Raw genomic sequence first — 18,810 nt, 5'->3', positions numbered from 1 at the left:
CAAGGAGGGCCCTATCTAATTTGCTGCAATTTCTAAGGGCCCTTTCACACTGGGGCAGTTTGCAGGCACTATTGCGATAATAATAGCGCCTGCAAACCGACCCGAAAGTGCCGCTGCTTTGTCTCCAGTGTGAAAGCCCCCCCGAGGGCTTTCACATTGGAGCGCTGCACTGGCAGGATGGGAAAAAAAGTCCTGCCAGCAGCATCTTTGGAGCGGGGAAGGAGCGGTGTATTCACCGCACCTTCCCCGCTCCTGCCCATTGAAATCAATGGGACAGCGCGGCTATACCGCCAGAAAATTGCCTCTGCAAAGGCGCTTTGCGTTTTTAACCCTTTCTCGGCCGCTAGCGGGGCGGTTTTACCCCCGCCCCAGTGTGAAAGGGGCCTTATACACACTAGTGCACTGCACTCAGAATCTGGTGCAGCTGTGCATAGTAAACAATCAGCTTCCAACTTCAGCAATAAAACCTGGAAGCTGATTGGTTTGTATGCAGAGCTGTACCAGATTTTGCACACTTCAGTTTTAGTAAATCAACCCCCACTGTGAGAAGATCACAGCATACTGTGATCAGACTGCTTTAGTACAGGAGAGGGGCCTGTACAACCGGGCAAAGTTCAGCTTTAAAACAAAAACAATGGTGGGCATCGCTGCAAAGCTGGGGGCCAGATTTTAGCTCCCAGCAGAGACTCTGCATGGATCTTACTATTTGTGTGTCAGCTGCTGCTAACACCGATTAAAACATACTGAGACGTTTGGTATAATGTACTATGTTGTGCCATATCTTGGTGCTACACAAGTATGGGAAATAGACATTAAATAATCGTTATTATAAAATCATACAGATACAGTGATATAGCATGTAAAAAAAAATCCCCACCAGACACAGGAATGTGAAATTCATAAGCATATACAATTTGTTCAATGTGCATCATTATATCTGGTATTGTTAACAGAATAAATTAAAAAAAACAAAAAAAAAAAAAAACAAAAAACATGCTTATAGTGAAACACAATCGACAAACCTTTGCAGCGAGAATTGAGATAATGGCTACAGCCATCCTTTGCATGTTTTGGTCTTCATGATTACACAACCACTGCATTACAAGCTTTGCTGCATCAAATCTGAAAGAAAAGTGTACAAATTGACACCAAGGTTCCATTGTCCCTTATCAACAATGATCAGAAAGATAAAACACATCATTGCAAGTTAAGCCCCGTACACACAGGCAGAATGTCGGGAGACATTTGCCGGTACAAAAAAAAATACCAGCCGACATTCTGTCAGACACGCATGCTTGAAAACCAGCAGCCGACCGACTCCCGATTAGCTCTCTCAGCCAATGGCAGAGAGCGCTGGATCGGAGTGTTCTGGTTGGGGGGGGGGCGTGTTCCTCTTTCAGAACACAACATCAGCGACTAATCTCGCATGGTTAGTATAGCAACTTCCGACTGGAGCTGACCATTTTTATTTTTTTGCAACCAAAAACTGTAGTACATAACAGGCTTTAGAGGGCTTCTCTCTAACTACCTAGAGACACACACACACACACACACACACACACACAAATATTAAAATGTAACTCCACTTTTTTTTTTTTTTTTTTTTTTTAACTCCAACAAAACATTCCCCTCTGGGTACATTGCAAGGATTTTAACAAACTTTGTTGCAGATTCCTACCTTTTGTTATTCTAAAGAAATAGCTGTTTGTCGGTGTCCATGGGCAAAATGAATGTGAATGGGAGCGATTTCATAATTCTCAAGAAAAGTTATATACTGTACATATTTCTAATTTCACAATACAACTTTAAACATGTCATCTGATTAATACATACAAGAAGTTTTTTTAAAAAACATTAACGTGTTCTTATCAAAGAGGTCATCCTTTAACTATCGATCTTTTCAAAAATGTGTTGCGTTCAACGCGTTTCATGGGTTTACAGCTTCCTCAGGACCTCTGAGATCTTTAATATCTCCACATAAGTAAAATGCAAAATGTAATACACACAGAGGCAAAGGGGGAGGGGGGGATAGATTCTATTTGATGCATGCACATGAATTTTGTCACATGTATGTATGCATCTTACTTGTGGAGATATTAGAGGTCTAAAAAGGTCTCGAAGAAGCTGGGGATCCCTCGAAACACGTTGACCACGACACCGACTATATTAACAATCTATCATTGTATGCTTTATGGACAGGTTAATGGTTAAAAGATGACCTGAACATGCTGATGTTTTTAAAAACACGCGACAAGCCCTGTGTCGCCACATGTAGGGGGAGGGGACAGGACGGTGGAGGAGTCGGCAGAGGAATGGTTTTCTCAGCTTGGCTGCTGGAAGCACAAACGTTCAGCTTATTGGATTGGGGTCTTGCTTATTCATGCTGTACATAGAGTGGTGTGCTGGAAGCACCTCTAATATGCGAGTACATTGAGCTTATTTTACACAATAAATTAGAGTTGAAACGGTATCACACTATATAGCCTATTTTTTTTTTTTTTTTTTACACATATTGAGGATATCCACAGTGAGGATCTGACGTCTTGGAGAGTCCATTAACCCTGAGCCCAGTGTTGGTTCTACTGCTTATCTGACCAAACTTAGTTGTGTGGTCACTACCCAAGGTGAGCGCAATCACACAGGGGGAGCACACGTGAAGTCACTGAAAATTTACTGTGTGAAGCACCATCGCAAGTCACTGAGGATTTTTGTTCCTGGAGCACTTTGTATAGTTATATGAACTGAATATTATTATATGTTTATTTTGATCATGTGCAATACTAATTGGTCTCACTGAAGTATCATCACAAGTTACTGAGAATTTCTCTTTTGGAGCACTCTATACGAATTGAATACTAGTTATTTAGGTCACTTTTGATCATGTGCAATATTAAGTGAATCATGTATGCATTATGATTTATGCACTTGCACTTTATGAATTTGGGATCGATTGCGAATTACTATATTACATACTAATTATCTGAGTGTGGCACAATTTTTATCAGATTCCATACACCATGTATGGGTATTTGCCCTTTACTAGCACTTGATGAATTATACTTTATGTTTGAATATTGACTGTATCATATATAGTCAGCCACATAGCGCGGCACATTTATATATTTTTTTTCTACTGGTTTTACACAACATATGGGAGTGTGACTGGTGTCAGCAGCTTTAAGGGAAGTTAACTCCTTGTTCCACATAGTGGACAGTCTATAAGAATATATTGGAAGCTCGCAAGAACCTTTATTTTATAAGTTTTAAGTTGTATTGTGGAATAAATTATATACATATTTTAATTCTTGTTTGTTGACATTGCGAGGCACATGAGTCTCCTTTAATTGGGTTAAGTAGTTATTGTTAAGGGATGATACCTCCCATGTCGTTATAAAAATCGGTGGTAGTAAACTCTCCACCCACCTTTAAATTTATACTTCATAATTATCAATCAGCTGTTGCACTTGCAGGGTTCTAATGAGTAAAGTGGCAGAGTCTGAATCCCTTTAGATGTTATTTTCCTTTGGGAGTATCTTACCAAAAAAAAGATTTTTGTTTTGTTGCAGGGGATGCCCAAAATCTGTCTTGTATCCTAATGCAGACTTCTGGGAAAATCAGTGAGCCAATCACAAAAGCAGTAAATTACTTTTCTGAGGGGCGTTCTGTACACCAACCATGTACAGAACACCTCCGGGTTGGCATATTGCATTGTACAGAAAATTACAGTGCTTCAGTTTGAAAAGGAAAGGTAGTTTTTAATAACATTCAAATACAATATGACTTGTGTCCCAATTGTATATTCTATATACTTATTTTCTATTAGCCATTTTTTTTTCTCCACGAAAGTGGCATCACCCTTTAAATATATGATAAAGAATCCCTAGAGAACAATGGTTTACACAGAGAGCAAAGTTGCCTGCTTTGAAGCTTTGTTTGTCTGAAAATAACTTTAAACAAAGCTATCTGATGAGGCACTGGGATGTGTCAGTCAGTTAAAGTTCTGTTCTAACCACAAAGAAAAGAAGATTATAAAATACCTGTTAAATGGGACATCTTGCAAGATTCTATCACTGCAAAGGGACAGCAAACAGTTTTTCTGCAACTGAAATACAAAAGGTAGTCATGTGACCGTCACCATTTTAAACCATCAAGGCTATGCAAGAACTAACCGTTTGTTCACAAACTGCTCCCAAGTTTAGGAGTCTGCAGGATTTAAAAGCTTGCTGCTGTACTATAGTATTAGGTCTCTCCAGAGATGCTCAATTGAGTTTAAGTCAGGGCTCTGGCTGGGCCATTCAAGAACAGTCACAGAGTTTTTGTGAATCCACTCCTCCTTTATTTTAGCTGTGTGCTTAGGGTCATTGTCTGGTTGGAAGGTAAACCTTCGGCCCAGTCTGAGGTCCTGAGCACTCTGGAGAAGGTTTTCGTCCAGGATATCCCTGTACTTGGCTGCATTCATCTTTCCCTCGATTGCAACCAGTTGTTCTGTCCCTGCAGCTGAAAAACACTCCCACAGCATGATGCTGCCACCACCATGCTTCACTGTTGGAACTGTATTGGACAGGTGATGAGCAGTGCCTGGTTTTCTCCACATACCGCTCAGAATTAAGGCCAAAAAGTTCTATCTTGGTCTCATCAGACCAGAGAATCTTATTTCTCACCATCTTGGAGTCCTTCAGGTGTTTTTTTTTAGCAAACTTCATCATGTGGGCTTTCATGTGTCTTGCACTGAGGAGAGGCTTCTGTCGGGCCACTCTGCCATGAAGTCCCGACTGGTAGAGGCTTAGATCTCCCAACTGTATCTCTGGAGCTCAGCCACAGTGATCTTTGGGTTCTTCTTTACCTCTCTAACCAAGGCTCTTCTCCCTCGATAGCTCAGTTTGGCCGGACGGCCAGCTCTAGGAAGGGTTCTGGTCGTCCCAAAAGTCTTCCATTTAAGGATTATGGAGGCCACTGTGCTCTTAGGAACCTTAAGTACAGCAGAAATTTTTTTGTAACCTTGGCCAGATCTGTGCCTTGCCACAATTCTGTCTGAGCTCTTCAGGCAGTTCCTTTGACCTCATGATTCTCATTTGCTCTGACATGCACTGTGAGCTGTAAGGTCTTATATAGACGGGTGTGTGGCTTTCCTAATCACGTCCAATCAGTATAATCAAACACAGCTGGACTCAAATGAAGGTGTAGAACCATCTCAAGGATGATCAGAAGAAATGGACAGCACCTGAGTTAAATATAGGAGTGTCACAGCAAAGGGTCTGAATACTTAGGACCATGTGATATTTCAGTTTTTCTTTTTTAATAAATCTGCAAAAATGTCAACAATTCTGTGTTTTTCTGTCAATATGGGGTGCTGTGTGTACATTAATGAGGAAAAAAATGAACTTAAATGATTTTAGCAAATAGCTGCAATACAACAAAGAGTGAAAAATTTAAGGGGGTCTGAATACTTTCCGTCCCCACTGTGTGTGTATATACATACATATACTCCCTTCACTGGTGTGTGTGGGTATATACACAAGCATACAGTGGCAGTTACATTTGTTCATTATATATGTAGGCTGTGCTTTATTGTTCTATCTCTCTCTGTAAAGTTATCAGTCTGCTCAGATTAAAAGTTTGATTTATCTTGTAAATTTCACATTACAAACAAATGCTAAAACAACTTCAATGTCAGCAGATGAGATAAATATCCTATAGTTGCTAAAAAAAAAAAAAAAAATATGATAAGCAGATGCAATGGCCAAGATATATATCTATCTATTGCAGCATTGCAGAGATATGGTGGTGTGTTGTCTGTTCAAGCAAGGGGTGCTGAGTCAGGGGTTCTGGGTAGATACGTGTGTGTCACATGTATTAATGGGCTCTCTTTTCCAAGTTCTATTTTTAGATCAGGACAGAAATTTTAATCACATTCAATCTAACTACTGGCAGACAGTGAAAAAATAAAAAGACAATTAATAATAAATTAAAAAAAAAAAAAAAAAGGGAAGAAGAGAGAGGGGCTTAGGGCGGCACAGTGGCTAAGTGGTTAGCCCTTCTGCCTAGCAGCACTAGGGCCATCAGTTTGAATCCCAACCACAATACGATCTGCCTGGAGTTTGCATGGTCTCCTTGTGCGGGTTTCCTCTAGGTACTCCGGTTTCTTCCCACACTCTAAAGACATACTGGTAGGCAAATTGGCTCTAGTATGGCACTGATTTACTAAAACTGGAGAGTGCAAAATCTGGAGAAGCTCTGCATAGAAACTAAGGATGAGCTCCGGCGTGTTCGCACAGCCCACGTGCAGAGCCCGCCAGGAAGTCGGCGCTGCACTAATCACAGGCAGTGAGACATTTCCCAATCTCTACAGCCGCGCATCGGGACAATGTCTCACTGCTTGTGATTAGCGCAGCGCCGACTTCCTGGTGGGCTCTGCACGTGGGATGTGCGAACACGCCGGAGTTCATCCTTAATAGAAACAAATTAGCTTCTGGGTTTCTTTTTATTTTTTTTTCAAAGCTTAACTGAACAAGGTGAAGTTAGAAGCTAATTGGCTACCATGCACAGCTACACCAGATTTTGCACTCTCCAGTTTTAATAAATCAACCCCCAGTGTTTATGTAGAAATAAGAGTTAGGGACCTTGTAAGCTCCTTGAGGGCAGGGACTGATGTCAATGTACAACACACACACACACGAAATAAATGTATGTATGTATGTATGTATGTATGTATGTATGTATGTATGTATGTATGTATGTATAAATTGTTGGCGCTACACACAAGTACTCGTAATAACTAAAAGATACATTTGATTTTATATATCAGAAAAAAGAAATAAAGAAAAAAAAAAAACACAACTTGGTTATAATTTGTAGTGCATACTATGTTCCTCCTAGAATATGCTCAGTCCTGTGAAGGATGTAGGTGTACAGAACCTACCTGCTGGTGATTTGGAAAATGTTTCATGGCTTCTAGAAGTAAGTGGGTAACGTCTGCCAGGAGTTTTACGGGCATCCCTGCTGCCAGATCCTGCTTGGTCAGGTTGAAAACACAGGCACTAGCCGCTAGTTGCACAGGAAGGTTTGTTGGGTGGTTTCTCATGCCTACCACAACTAACTAGGGGGGAAAAAATAAAAAAAAAATGCCATATACATACATATTACATAGAGGAAAAAACAGCCGATATGTCCAAGTTGTCAGAAGCCATTTATTACCTTCAGCATCTCTGGGTTGGCTTTATCCATGACATGCGTCAGACTGAACAGGTGAAAGAGAGCCTCCCGCACAAAGAAGGAGCGCTCACTGTAGCGGCGCAATGCCTCGGCAATCTGTGTCTGATTTGCTTCTCCAGACACCTTTATATAAAAACATACAAAAATAAAAAATCAAAAAAACCAAACAGAAAATCCATAAAGAGAAAAAAATAAAAGTAAATACAAACTGTAACCATCACAGTAATGCCCCGTACACACGGTCGGATTTTCCGACGGAAAATATGTGATAGGACCTTGTTGTCGGAAATTCTGATCGTGTGTGGGCTCCATCACACATTTTCCATCGGAATTTCCGACACAGTTTGAGAGCAGGATATAAAATTTTCCGACAACAAAATCCGTTGTCGGAAATTCCGATCGTGTGTACACAAATCCGACGCACAAAGTGCCACGCATGCCCAGAATAAATGAAGAGACGAAAGCCATTGGCTACTGCCCCGTTTATAGTCCCGACGTACGTGTTTTACGTCACCGTGCTCAGAACGATCTGATTTTCCGACAACTTTGTGTGACCGTGTGTATGCAAGACAAGTTTGAGCCAACATCCGTCGGAAAAAATTCATGGATTTTGTTGTTGGAATGTCCGATCTATGTCCGACCGTGTGTACAGGGCATAAGGAAGGCTTCACATTCTATGTGTCAGCATTTTCCAGCATATTTTGTTGCAGTGGATGGATGTACCATTTCAGTCACTAGGCCTTTTTAATGTTCATTGACTCATGAACTATTTCCAACCAAGAAACATCAAGGTGCAGCATAGATGTAAATAAGCACTATTAGGTCTCAGTCACACAGGTGTACTTAAGTGTATTTCCATGTGAGGGCAGTGCCTGCCCGCATGAGGATGCACAGGTGTTCTGCACATCTCCGTAGATGCAGTCCCATTCATGTCAACTGGGACATAGCCGCTGCTTCTAATTTGACAGCCATTCGGATGTGTACAAGTATCTGAATGCAGAGAGTGTGCGCTCGGGGACACGTACCCGCATGCTGTGTCCCAACTGACATGAATGGGACTGCCTGCATCACATGGGAGTAAACTTAAAAGTAGTTCTAAACACGGATCGTTTTTTAACAATAATGCATTACCTGTATTAAGGTAAAAAAAAAAAAAAAACCACACACCCTTCTAGCTGTCCTAGCCTCCCTGTTCCTAAACACTTAACTATCTGTTATCACAACCCATCACTGTCCAGCTGTGCCCTGTTCCTAGTCTCACACAAGACTCCGAGAGCTGCTCCTGTCAGTCAAATCCTGCGAAGGTGAAGCAGGGAGCGTGGGCAAGCAGCGCTGTGTGTGTCCATGGGTGCACACAGCCTAGCTCGAGAGTGCACCCACCACCACACAGCTTGCTGAGGGGGTACTCGGAAGAAGAAAGGGGAGAATGATAAAGGGAATTCCAGAAGAGGAGGTAAGCAACCGCTTTGTGCAATGTCATACAGAGCAGGCAAGTATAAAGTCTTTTTTATTTTATTTAAAAAGAAAATGGCTTTTACAACCACTTTAATTATACCCGTGTGAATGAGGCCTTAAAAACAGTGTCATATCTGTAAAATGAAGGCAAGACTGAGTGGAATAAATGTATGCTAGATAGTCTCAAATGTTTGTGGAAAACTGATAACCCAAATTGTGCACAAAGCTTAAAAAAAACCCATTTACAGCTCATTATCTTAATGGCCTTAGAATTATTCCTCTCAGTCCAGGGGGGTGCAGGGATTCCAAAAATGTGTTGTGCCATTACCATTTATGTACCTTTACTTTTTTTTTTTTTTTCATTATTTTGTCACATGGACTTAATTTTTCATTCACACTTAAAGTGGTTGTAAACCCTCACAGACCATCTTTTACTACAGTTAAGCTTATAACAAGGCTTACCTGTAGCTACCCCAGATATATGCTAAACCTGCACGGTTTAGGAGATATCCCCTGTATCAGCATGTGCCGATGTCATCAGCACATGCGCACTGAAGCAATGGCACGTTTGTGTCGTTGCTTCAACTAGTGTGCCGTTACTGGCGGCTCCCACATGCATGCGCAGGAGTGAGGTCATCGTGGCTCCGGCCAATCACAGTGCCGGAGCCCACGATATCCAGAAGTAACTCCAGGAGCAATGTCACCGGCTGGAGCAGTGTACGGGGACCGCTACGGGGGCTTCGATCTAAGGTAAGTATTTCATAATGAGCTAGTATGCTATGCATACTAGCTCATTATGCCCTTGTCTTGCAGGTTTTTTTTTTTTTTTTTTTTGGGGGGGGGGGGGGGGGGGTTTACAATCACTTTAAATGTTATCCGCCCAGATCACGTCTACAATACACAGCAGAGGCTGCAGATTGATTGTAAAACAAGTTCACGCCAGCCATAAGCTTAATTTTAAATACCTTGCCTGCCAGGACGTGTAGGACACTTCCTATTCACGTGATTGTTTTAATATAAGTAAGGAAATCAAGCCTGCAAACTTCAAAACTTTTTATTTTCTTCATAAACCTCTACTCCAGTTCTTAAAATGGTTGTAAACCTCTGATATGAAATATGAACAAAGTATATACTTCTATTGCTTGTACTTATCTCAATCAAAAGCATTGATTTCTGTCTGCTGCTTCGTTACGGTTTTTCTATTGGTGTCAGGAAAACTTGTCAGAATTGATTTATGACGATAGCAGAGGAATGAAGCAACAGACAGAAATGACACTTTGTGCTCTTAAGGCTGAGTTTACACCATTGTGAATTGGTTGCAGGTTTTCCCCGCATCCAATTCGCATGACAAGAGATTGCGACCGGCTCTCAATGGAGCCGGGTCACACATCTCCGGAGCGGTTGCAGAGCGAATTGCACAGGGGTCCTGTGCGTCTTTGGCTCCTTTTTAGGTCCGAATTCAGGCAAAAATTTGGGCCCGATTTGTCCCTGAAAACGGAGAACAGGGACGCACCGGACACCTGCTGTCAGCCACATCCGTCTGCAGTGTGAACCCAGCCTAATGCGGTAGTAAACCACCAGAAAAAAAAATAAATAAATAAAAAACACCGCCACCACAATGGGCCCCTCTACAGGTTTAAGTAAAAATGTACTAGTATGCCCCGCATACTAGCACATTATGATAGACTTACCTGTATATGGAGCCCTCCAGCACAGCACTGTCACGGTTCCCCGGCACTACCATCTTCACCCGGTCTTTCTTCTGGGTTTGCAGACTCCATCTGTATAAATAGTTGGGGCTGCGATGATGTCACTCCAGCGCATGCACGTGGGAACCCTCCCCTTCAGTACGGAGCTCTGAAGGTCCGGCATGGGTATGCCATCCCCCGCAGAGCGCATACGCCTGTGACGTCACCAGCTCCACGCAGTGTGAATATTTCCTAAACAGTGCAAGTTCAGGAGATATTCACTGTACCTACAGGTGAGCCCTATTATAGGCTTACCTGTATGTATAAGTTCAAAAGTGGGAGTTTAATTCCACTTTAATTGAGACAAGTAAACACTATAGAGGGATATGCTTTGTTCATATTTTATGTCTGAGGTCTACAACCATTTTAACCTGCTGCTTTGCCCTGCATGACCATAGATCGCAAAAGATCTCAGGAGGTGGGAGGAGGGTCACAAACACCCAGAACTAATGCAATATGCCATGACATATGATGGGTTTCCTGGATTTGGGGGTCTCCGGATGTTGCACAAAAAAACTTTGATTGTTGAAAGAATACCTGTCAGTAAAATTAAATTGGCCAAACAATTTTCCCTGCAAAAAAAGACAGAAATACTTCTGCTGCCTGTTAACCAAAAATTATCTAATTGTAATAGAGCAAAATACAGAAATATCAGAGGCAGACACATGGCATGCGCACCTTTACATTTCCATCTCCAGAAAGAAGCTCCGAGTACCCAGCTTCTGTGGCCAAAAGACCAACAAACTGGATTTGAGGGCGCTGCGTGAGAAAAGCCTCCACTGCCTTATCCGTAACATGCTTCCTTCCAGAGATGTCCAATGACACCAGTTTGAGCAGAATATCGTTTTGCTCTAGCAGGCGGCAAGCTATGTCCGAAGTGAACTGCTTGTCATCGGATATATCTAAATGGTTAAGATGGTTCAACTCCTTGATCACCTCCAGGATTTGTGTGGTTGTCATTTTTAAACACTTCAAGTGGTGCATAGTCAGGGATTTCAGTCTGTCCTTGCACCCCAGAAGGGCAGTGATGTCAGTCACTGAGGTGTTGGAGATATCTAGGCTTTCTAGCCTGGGAAGTGACGCAACATCTGCCAGGTCTTCATTATAAAACCGAACGTTGGTGATGCTCAGAGCCCGAAGTCCAGACAGGCGGCTAAAGCATTGTTCATATGGATCCTCCAATGATAGAGTAAGAGAGTTCAGGACTAGACACTGGAGGTTTTCCCGAATCCATTTACTACTGCTGAGCCCACTGATGATGTCAGTAATAGTTATGTCAGCATTGACCCCGGTAGCATCTAGCTCCACCAACTTGTGGTGGCAGAACGCCCTACGAAAGGCAACAGCAGATATTTTGGCCTTGCGGATGCAGGCACGCTTCAGCCTCAACTGGTTTCCGCGGAAAATTCCTACAGACACTTCATTTAGTTTTCCTAAAATGAAAAAAAAAACAGCAACATGTTAAAAAAGCTGTAAACCACCAGCAATTATTATTCCATATTATTCTGGAAATAAGCAAGTCCCTCATAGTTCTGTAACCCATCTGTTTTAAAAGGGCAGGGTTTAAAATACTGATGCATGCTAGTCAAAAGCTGCAAAGGCAGGCTTCCTGCTGAAGGTAGAGTGTACAGAGTGCCAGGATCTTACACAGAGAATGGGGGACAGAAATAGCAAGGGGTATATTTATACATTTTTTTTCAATACAGATTCAGACATATTGGATATAACCAGACCTAACAGACCACAAGTGTGTAAGGCTGGGTACAAACAGGCTGAACAAAATGGTCGGTTCGGCAAAAAACGGTCGACTTTCGGCCTGTGCGTACAGATCCCTGCCTGACAGAAGCCAGTTTCTGTTGAACATGCATGCTGGAAAATCAGCCGTCCCCCGTGCAGAACACAATAGCTCACTGGCAGAGATCATCGCTTGTGATAGTACAGCGATTTGTACCTTTTTTTTTTCGTTCAGCCCAGCGATCATCTTAGCCAACTTGGCCAAGGAATACCTGGCCAAAACAGTAGCTTCCAAACAAGGTGATGCAATTGAATTAGTATACAGAAGAACTGATTTAGGAGCTTTTTTCGAATATCGATTACATATGAACATTGATAAATTTTCCACAGATGATAGACAGATGTCTGGCTTTTTGGAAACTGACCAGCTAGCTAAAAGGTCCCCCTTCAAAACTTCAATAAAATAAATTGCAACCTATGGGGTTCTATACTTATATATGTAAAGAACAGAGACCCCAATCGCTGCCCTGTATCAAGAGGCCAGTTGGCTATTGGCTAATAAAATCTCTGCTGGGGACTCCATCTTTTTATACAGTGGCAATAAAACCGGTGTGAACCCCCTTGGAAATAACTTCTTTTTTTTACAGTAATTTGCTAGAAAATGTGATTGGATCCTCATCTAAGTCACAGTAGACAAACACTTAGGCGTTTGCTTTACTAAAGGCAAAAAGACGGTGTACTTAGCAAAATGCAGTTGCTCCTGAGCTAATAAATGAGCAGAAGCTCTGCTGACTTCCATCATCCAATCAGGTGCTAGCAATAATGCAGTTTTTTTTTTTATTTTCCTTGCACATTATTGGGTATTGTTTGCAAAGTGAAGCTTTACCTCATTTACTAAGCTTTGGAGCAACTGCATTTGCAGAGTGCAACTACACTTTGCAACGTGCACAGTCTATTTGCCTTTAGTACATCAATCCCAATGTGTTTTAGCTGATAATTCACAAACAATTCTAATTTCTTGTGTCTTTATTGAACACAAACCCATTAAACATTCACAGTGCTGGAGGAAAAAAAAAGTATGTGAACCGACAGACTTAGTACTTCAAGGCAAGCTTGAAAAAAAGCTGAGACAATACTGTCATGTCCACATGTAAGGGTGTGTGAAATGTCCCCGGGGTAGGTGAATCGACCATCATGAAAGCTGGAGCCACGTCCCAAGGCCGCTGAGGATAGGAACCGCTAACTTGAACAAGGGGCCATGCCCCAAAATTCGTAGTCATGGAGATGGCACGTCACTGGCGTTGTTTGCATTCCAGTTTGTAGCTCACCTGACTGTTCTGGTTAGAAGTTCTTGTCCTCGATGGCCTAGGGATGGCAGTTTCGGCACGTCACTTCCAGTGGCACGTGGCTCCAACTTTCATGATCAGTGATTCACCTACCATGGGGACATTTCACATAGCTGTACATGGCGGTAGGATTCAGCCTGCCTAAGGCACCCACACAATCCTGGATTCACTGCGCTACCAACATACATCACAGAACTTCGGTTTATGCAAGCATACATGCTTGGATGTTCCTACAGGACTTTATGCTTTATCATTGCCACTGACTGCTTTTGACTAGTTATATCATCATATGCAAGCAAGTACACTTGGAATGGCACGTGGTCACTTGCTGCTATTGATTGTTTGAACTCTTTGGATTTTGAAAGTTTTTGGTCGGAATTAAAAATTGTTTGTACTGTACTAACCCACATAGGACACTGATATTTACATTCATTAAATTAACTAAGCGCTTTTGGATTAGAGGTTTTGATTAAGACTTTTGAAAAACGACAGACTCCCTGGCTGGATCACCATATGAAAATAGAAGAAAGCCTAAAAAAAAGAAAACAAATGCAGCCATCTTCTCAGAATTGGTAAGCTGCAATATAATAAAACGCTTGCTTTTGGGTTTAATATCACTTTAAGTAAGCAGGTAATAAATCATATTTTGAGGCTTGAGTGGTCAGAGTAGCCTTCTGAAAGAGAACTATATGTACTATTGCTGTATTTACGAAACTTAAAAAAGTCAAGTCCACCTTCTGCAAAAAGAAGAACAAAAATAACATACATACAATTTTATTAATAAATACGGATATATACATTATTTTTTTTTTGCATTGGAGCCTAAAAACCATTGCGACAATTATTACAATGCATTGCAAATGCACCTGCAGACTATTAAGCCCCATACACACAGGCCGAATATCGCCCGCAAACAGTCGGTACAGTAGAGTTTTGGCCCATGTCTACAGCTGCCTGTCCAACAGAAGCTGATCTCACGCCCGACTTCTGTTGAACGAGTATGCTGAAAAACCAGCATTCAGCACTGGCAGCCAGACAGTGTGTTCTGGGATGGGGGAGTCCGTCAGAACACAATAGCACAGCGGGGGAGATAGCTGCACTAACATCACTTCTGTTAGTACAGCGATCTGTCAGTTTTAGCCCACAGGGCTGAACTGAAAAAAAACATAGTGTGTACCAGGCTTAAAGTGGTTGTAAAGGCTGAAGGTTTTTTACCTTCATGCATTCTATGCATGAAAGTAAAAAACCTTTAGTGTGCAGCTCCCTCTTCAGCCCCCCTAATATTTAGCTAAGCCCGATCTTGATCCAGCGAAGTGCAAGAAACCCAAGGCTCTCCTGGGTCTCTCCCTCCTGATTGGCTGAGATGCAGGAGCTATTGACTCCCACTGCATGGACGCAGAAAGCCAGCTTGGGAGCGAGCACACATGAGTGCCCCCACAGCAAGCGGCTTGCTTATGGGGAACTCAGCAAGGAGGAGGGGCCCAGAGCACCAGCAGGGGACCCAAGAGGAGAAGGATTGGGGTTGCTCTGTGCAAAACCACTGCACAGAGCAGGTAACTATAACATGTTTGTTATTTTTTTTTTTTTCTAACATTTTTTTCTTTACAAGCAGAGTGCCCCTGCTGCAGTTGTAGATGAGCCCTGTATTTTATTCATTCACAGATCACTGGCACAGCCGTTTCGAATTCAAATAATGACAGGAACCAGAGCAGAGCAGTACCCCTGGGGTTGGGGGCTGCAGACTGACCAGGTTATATGTTACACCCTAAATATGGGTGCAATATAAAACAAAGCTGGGATTCTCTTTAAAAACATATCAGCATCAATTATTATAATAAAAAATAAATAAAAATAAAACCATGTCTTACTTTGAATTGCCATCGTTTGTAAAAGCCGATCCGCAACTTCCTGTGGAAACACTGCGGCATCTTGTAAACAAAACGTTCCATCGGGTCTCTCCCTGCAAAACTTTTCTAAGTTGGAGCTCAAGTAGTGCAGAGTTATATCAACTAATGAATTGGGAGAGGCTTCCTCCTAGGAGAAGGATACATGGAGAGAAACATTACAATGCTTTTCCATAGAAATACAATATAACATTTGAAAAGAAAACATCATAAAAAATTTCACAAAGTGGATGGAGAGCCCAGAGAATGGGGGAACGAATACAACTGAACCTAACCTCTAAATAAATAAATAGGTGTACAGGGCTTTTACATCTGAACACCAGGAATTCTCTTTCACATCTAAAATTCACCGTAGCAGCCTGTGCTACATACAGCTGGAGTTGGTCATCTCCAGGTGCTTCTTAAAGTGGAGGGCCACCCTAAAAAAAAAAAAAAAAAAAAAAAAAATGTGAAAAAAAAAAAAAAATTTTTAAAACTTACTTAAACCCTTGTTGCTAGGCAGTCTTCCTAATCTGCCTCTTCCTATTCCGCGGCGTGTTCTGCTCCTCGGTGAGCGGCCCCGTTGTCTTCTGGGAACTGTGTGTGTTCCCAAAACACCACGGGGCCATTCACAGAGTGCCGCTCGCGCGTGCGCAGTAGGAAACTGGCAGTGAAGCCGCAAGGCTCCACTGCCTGTTTCCCTTACCTAGGATGGCGGTGCCAGGACCCGAGAGCCGAGGGACGGGTCGGCCTCGGGCGGCCGACATCGCGGGCACCCAGGACAGGTAAGTCTACTTATTTAAAGTCAGCAGCTACAGTGTTTGTAGCTGCTGACTTTTAATTTTTTTTTTTCAGGGACGGAATCGGGCTTTAAGTGACCTGTCTTCAGTCGGGGTGATTTACTAAAACTGGAGTGGAAAATCTGCTGCAGCTCTGCAAAGAAACCAATCGGCTTCCAGGTTTTATTGTCAAAGAAAAACTTAACAAGCTGAAGTTAGAAGTGAATTGGTTTCTATGTAGAGCTGCACCAGATTTTTCACTCTCCAGTTTTAGTAAATCAACCCCAGTATACTGTCACTCAGCACCTCGACTATTCAGAGAACGGCTTGATTTTTTTCCATTGAGGCATTCTCCGATTGGATGAGGTTGAAATCATAACAAATCCACTCCTGGAGAATATTAGTTATTTTTTTTTATATATATATATATATATATATATATATATATATATATATATATATATATATATATATATATATATATATATATATATATATATATATATATATATATATATATATATATATATATATATATATTTATATATATATTTATTCTCTATCTCTGTAATAATAAAAATGTTTAAATTTTTTGATGACCTGAGTCATTGAAGTGTGACAAATATGCAAAAAGCAAAAATTCAGAAAGGGGGCAAATTCTTTTCACACAACTGCATATATACATTGTATTATATTTGACTTATTAGTTAATATCATGAATTTAAATGAATATGAATTTATTGTTGGCCATTATCAGCATTTTTAGCGCAAGAAAAGCTCAAGAAAAATGCATCCCTTTAAATTCTATGTATGCCTTCACTAGGGCTGAAACAACTAATCGATTAATCGATTATGAAATTAATCGATTACTATTTTTATAATCGATTAATCGGCCAGTAACACAATGGGGTTAAAAAAAAAGAAAATTAGCCCTTTATAGTACAATAATCGCTACTGTAAATAGAACTTTCATGGTTCCACAGTAAAAAAAATGAACCCCTTACAGTAGTGATTATCTGCTTTTTGTTGTACTATAAAAGGGCTAATTTTAGTTTTTTTTTAACCCCATTATGTTACTAAACGTCTTAGACCTGGTTCACTCCTGTGTGTTTTTTGGTGCTTTTTGCAGAAATGCACTACATTTCATTTACATGGGACACGTTCACATCTACGATTTTTTCAGCCGCTACGTATTTGGAAAGGGTCAGTGACTTTTTTTAAACAAAACGGTGCTTTTTTGGTTCAATATACTTCAATGGAGAAGCTGCTGAAAAGCATGTAATGTGTTTTTGCAGCAATTTGTTTTTTAATCTGCCCAACAACAAATTGGCCAAAAAAAAATGCAAAAACGCAAATCGCAGCAAAATCACGTGCGCAAAAATCAAAACGCACGGCAAAAAGCACTGCAGAAACAGATAAAAAGCAAACTGCTGGCCACACGGATCAATTTTCAGACGAGAATATTCAGGCGAAAAATCTTTGTACATTCGCTGAATGAAAGAATGTTTGAAATTTTCACTTGTTTTTAACATGGTTTTTAAAATGAATGAATTTCTGAACGAAAACCACATATAATGTCTGAAAATTCCTTTGACCAAGAAGTTTTCTATTATTTCCAAACTTTCCAAAAAACTGATCTGAGTCTGATGATATTTACCAGATGCACCCTTTAATAGTATATCTCTTCTAATAGTATATACAGAATATCTCCTCTAATAGTATATACAGTATATCTCTTCTGTCTGTTATTCTCAGAGTGGATTAGATATTTTGCTCCCTAACCATATAGTTGTTTTTTTATATTTACCACTGCATAGAGATATTTAAGAATAAATTGCCTTTTTTTTTTAAACTTTACACATTAACTAAATTATACACCACACTTTTTTTATAAGGTTATTAACCGATTAATCGAATAATCGAAACAATAATCGGCCAACTAATCGATTATGAAAATAATCGTTAGTTGCAGCCCTAGCCTTCACTCTGGTCCGTTGCACTTCCCTTGGTGGTGTTAAAAATGCTTTGAAGAAAACCCCAACGGAACCGGAATTGGTTTCAATCGGGTCTCGGATCTAGTAACCCGGAAGTGATGCCATGACATCACTTCCAGTTTATAGAGTACTTAACCACTTAAGGACCAGCCTCGTTTTGGATTTTAGGTGTTTACATGTTTAAAACAGGTTTTTTTGCTAGAAAATTACTTATAACCCCCAAACATTATATGTTGTTTTTCTCTAACACCCTGGAGAATAAAATAGTGGTCAATGCAATACTTTTTTTTTTTTTGCACCGTATTTGCACAGCAGTCTTATAAGCGCACTTTTTTTGGAAAAAATTCACTTTTTTAAATAAAAACAATTAGACAACAGTAAAGTTAGCCCAATTTTTTTTTTATATTGTGAAATATAATGTTACGCCAAGTAAATTGATACCCAACATGTCACGCTTCATGTCATGTCATGTTTTGCGTTACAGAGGAGGTCTAGGGCTAGAATTATTGCTCTTGCTCTACCGGTCGCGGCGACACCTCACATGTGTCGTTTGACCACCGTTTTCATGTGCGGGCGCTACACACGTATGCATTCGCTTCAAGTATGCATTCGCTTCTGTGCGCGAGCTCGTCGGGACAGGGCTCTTTAAAAATAGTTTT

At 41.0% G+C, this 18,810-nt stretch overlaps 1 protein-coding gene across 1 annotated transcript in view; it reads right to left on the bottom strand.

The window, feature by feature from the left end:
* ZYG11B (zyg-11 family member B, cell cycle regulator) overlaps positions 1-18,810 on the bottom strand; it is a 64,846-nt gene that overhangs the window by 31,806 nt on the left and 14,230 nt on the right. The window contains exons 2-7 of the mRNA XM_073593504.1: positions 15,364-15,529; positions 11,094-11,848; positions 7,195-7,335; positions 6,920-7,096; positions 4,038-4,102; positions 1,023-1,122 (exon numbers count right to left, since the gene is read on the bottom strand). Coding sequence (XP_073449605.1) covers positions 1,023-1,122; positions 4,038-4,102; positions 6,920-7,096; positions 7,195-7,335; positions 11,094-11,848; positions 15,364-15,529 — 1,404 coding nt within the window. The remainder of the gene's footprint in view (positions 1-1,022; positions 1,123-4,037; positions 4,103-6,919; positions 7,097-7,194; positions 7,336-11,093; positions 11,849-15,363; positions 15,530-18,810) is intronic.

This window comes from Aquarana catesbeiana, linkage group LG07 (assembly GCF_042186555.1).
Source record: "Aquarana catesbeiana isolate 2022-GZ linkage group LG07, ASM4218655v1, whole genome shotgun sequence".
In the NCBI taxonomy this organism is placed as follows: Eukaryota; Metazoa; Chordata; class Amphibia; order Anura; family Ranidae; genus Aquarana; species Aquarana catesbeiana.
This window is presented reverse-complemented; position numbering and strand designations above follow the sequence as displayed.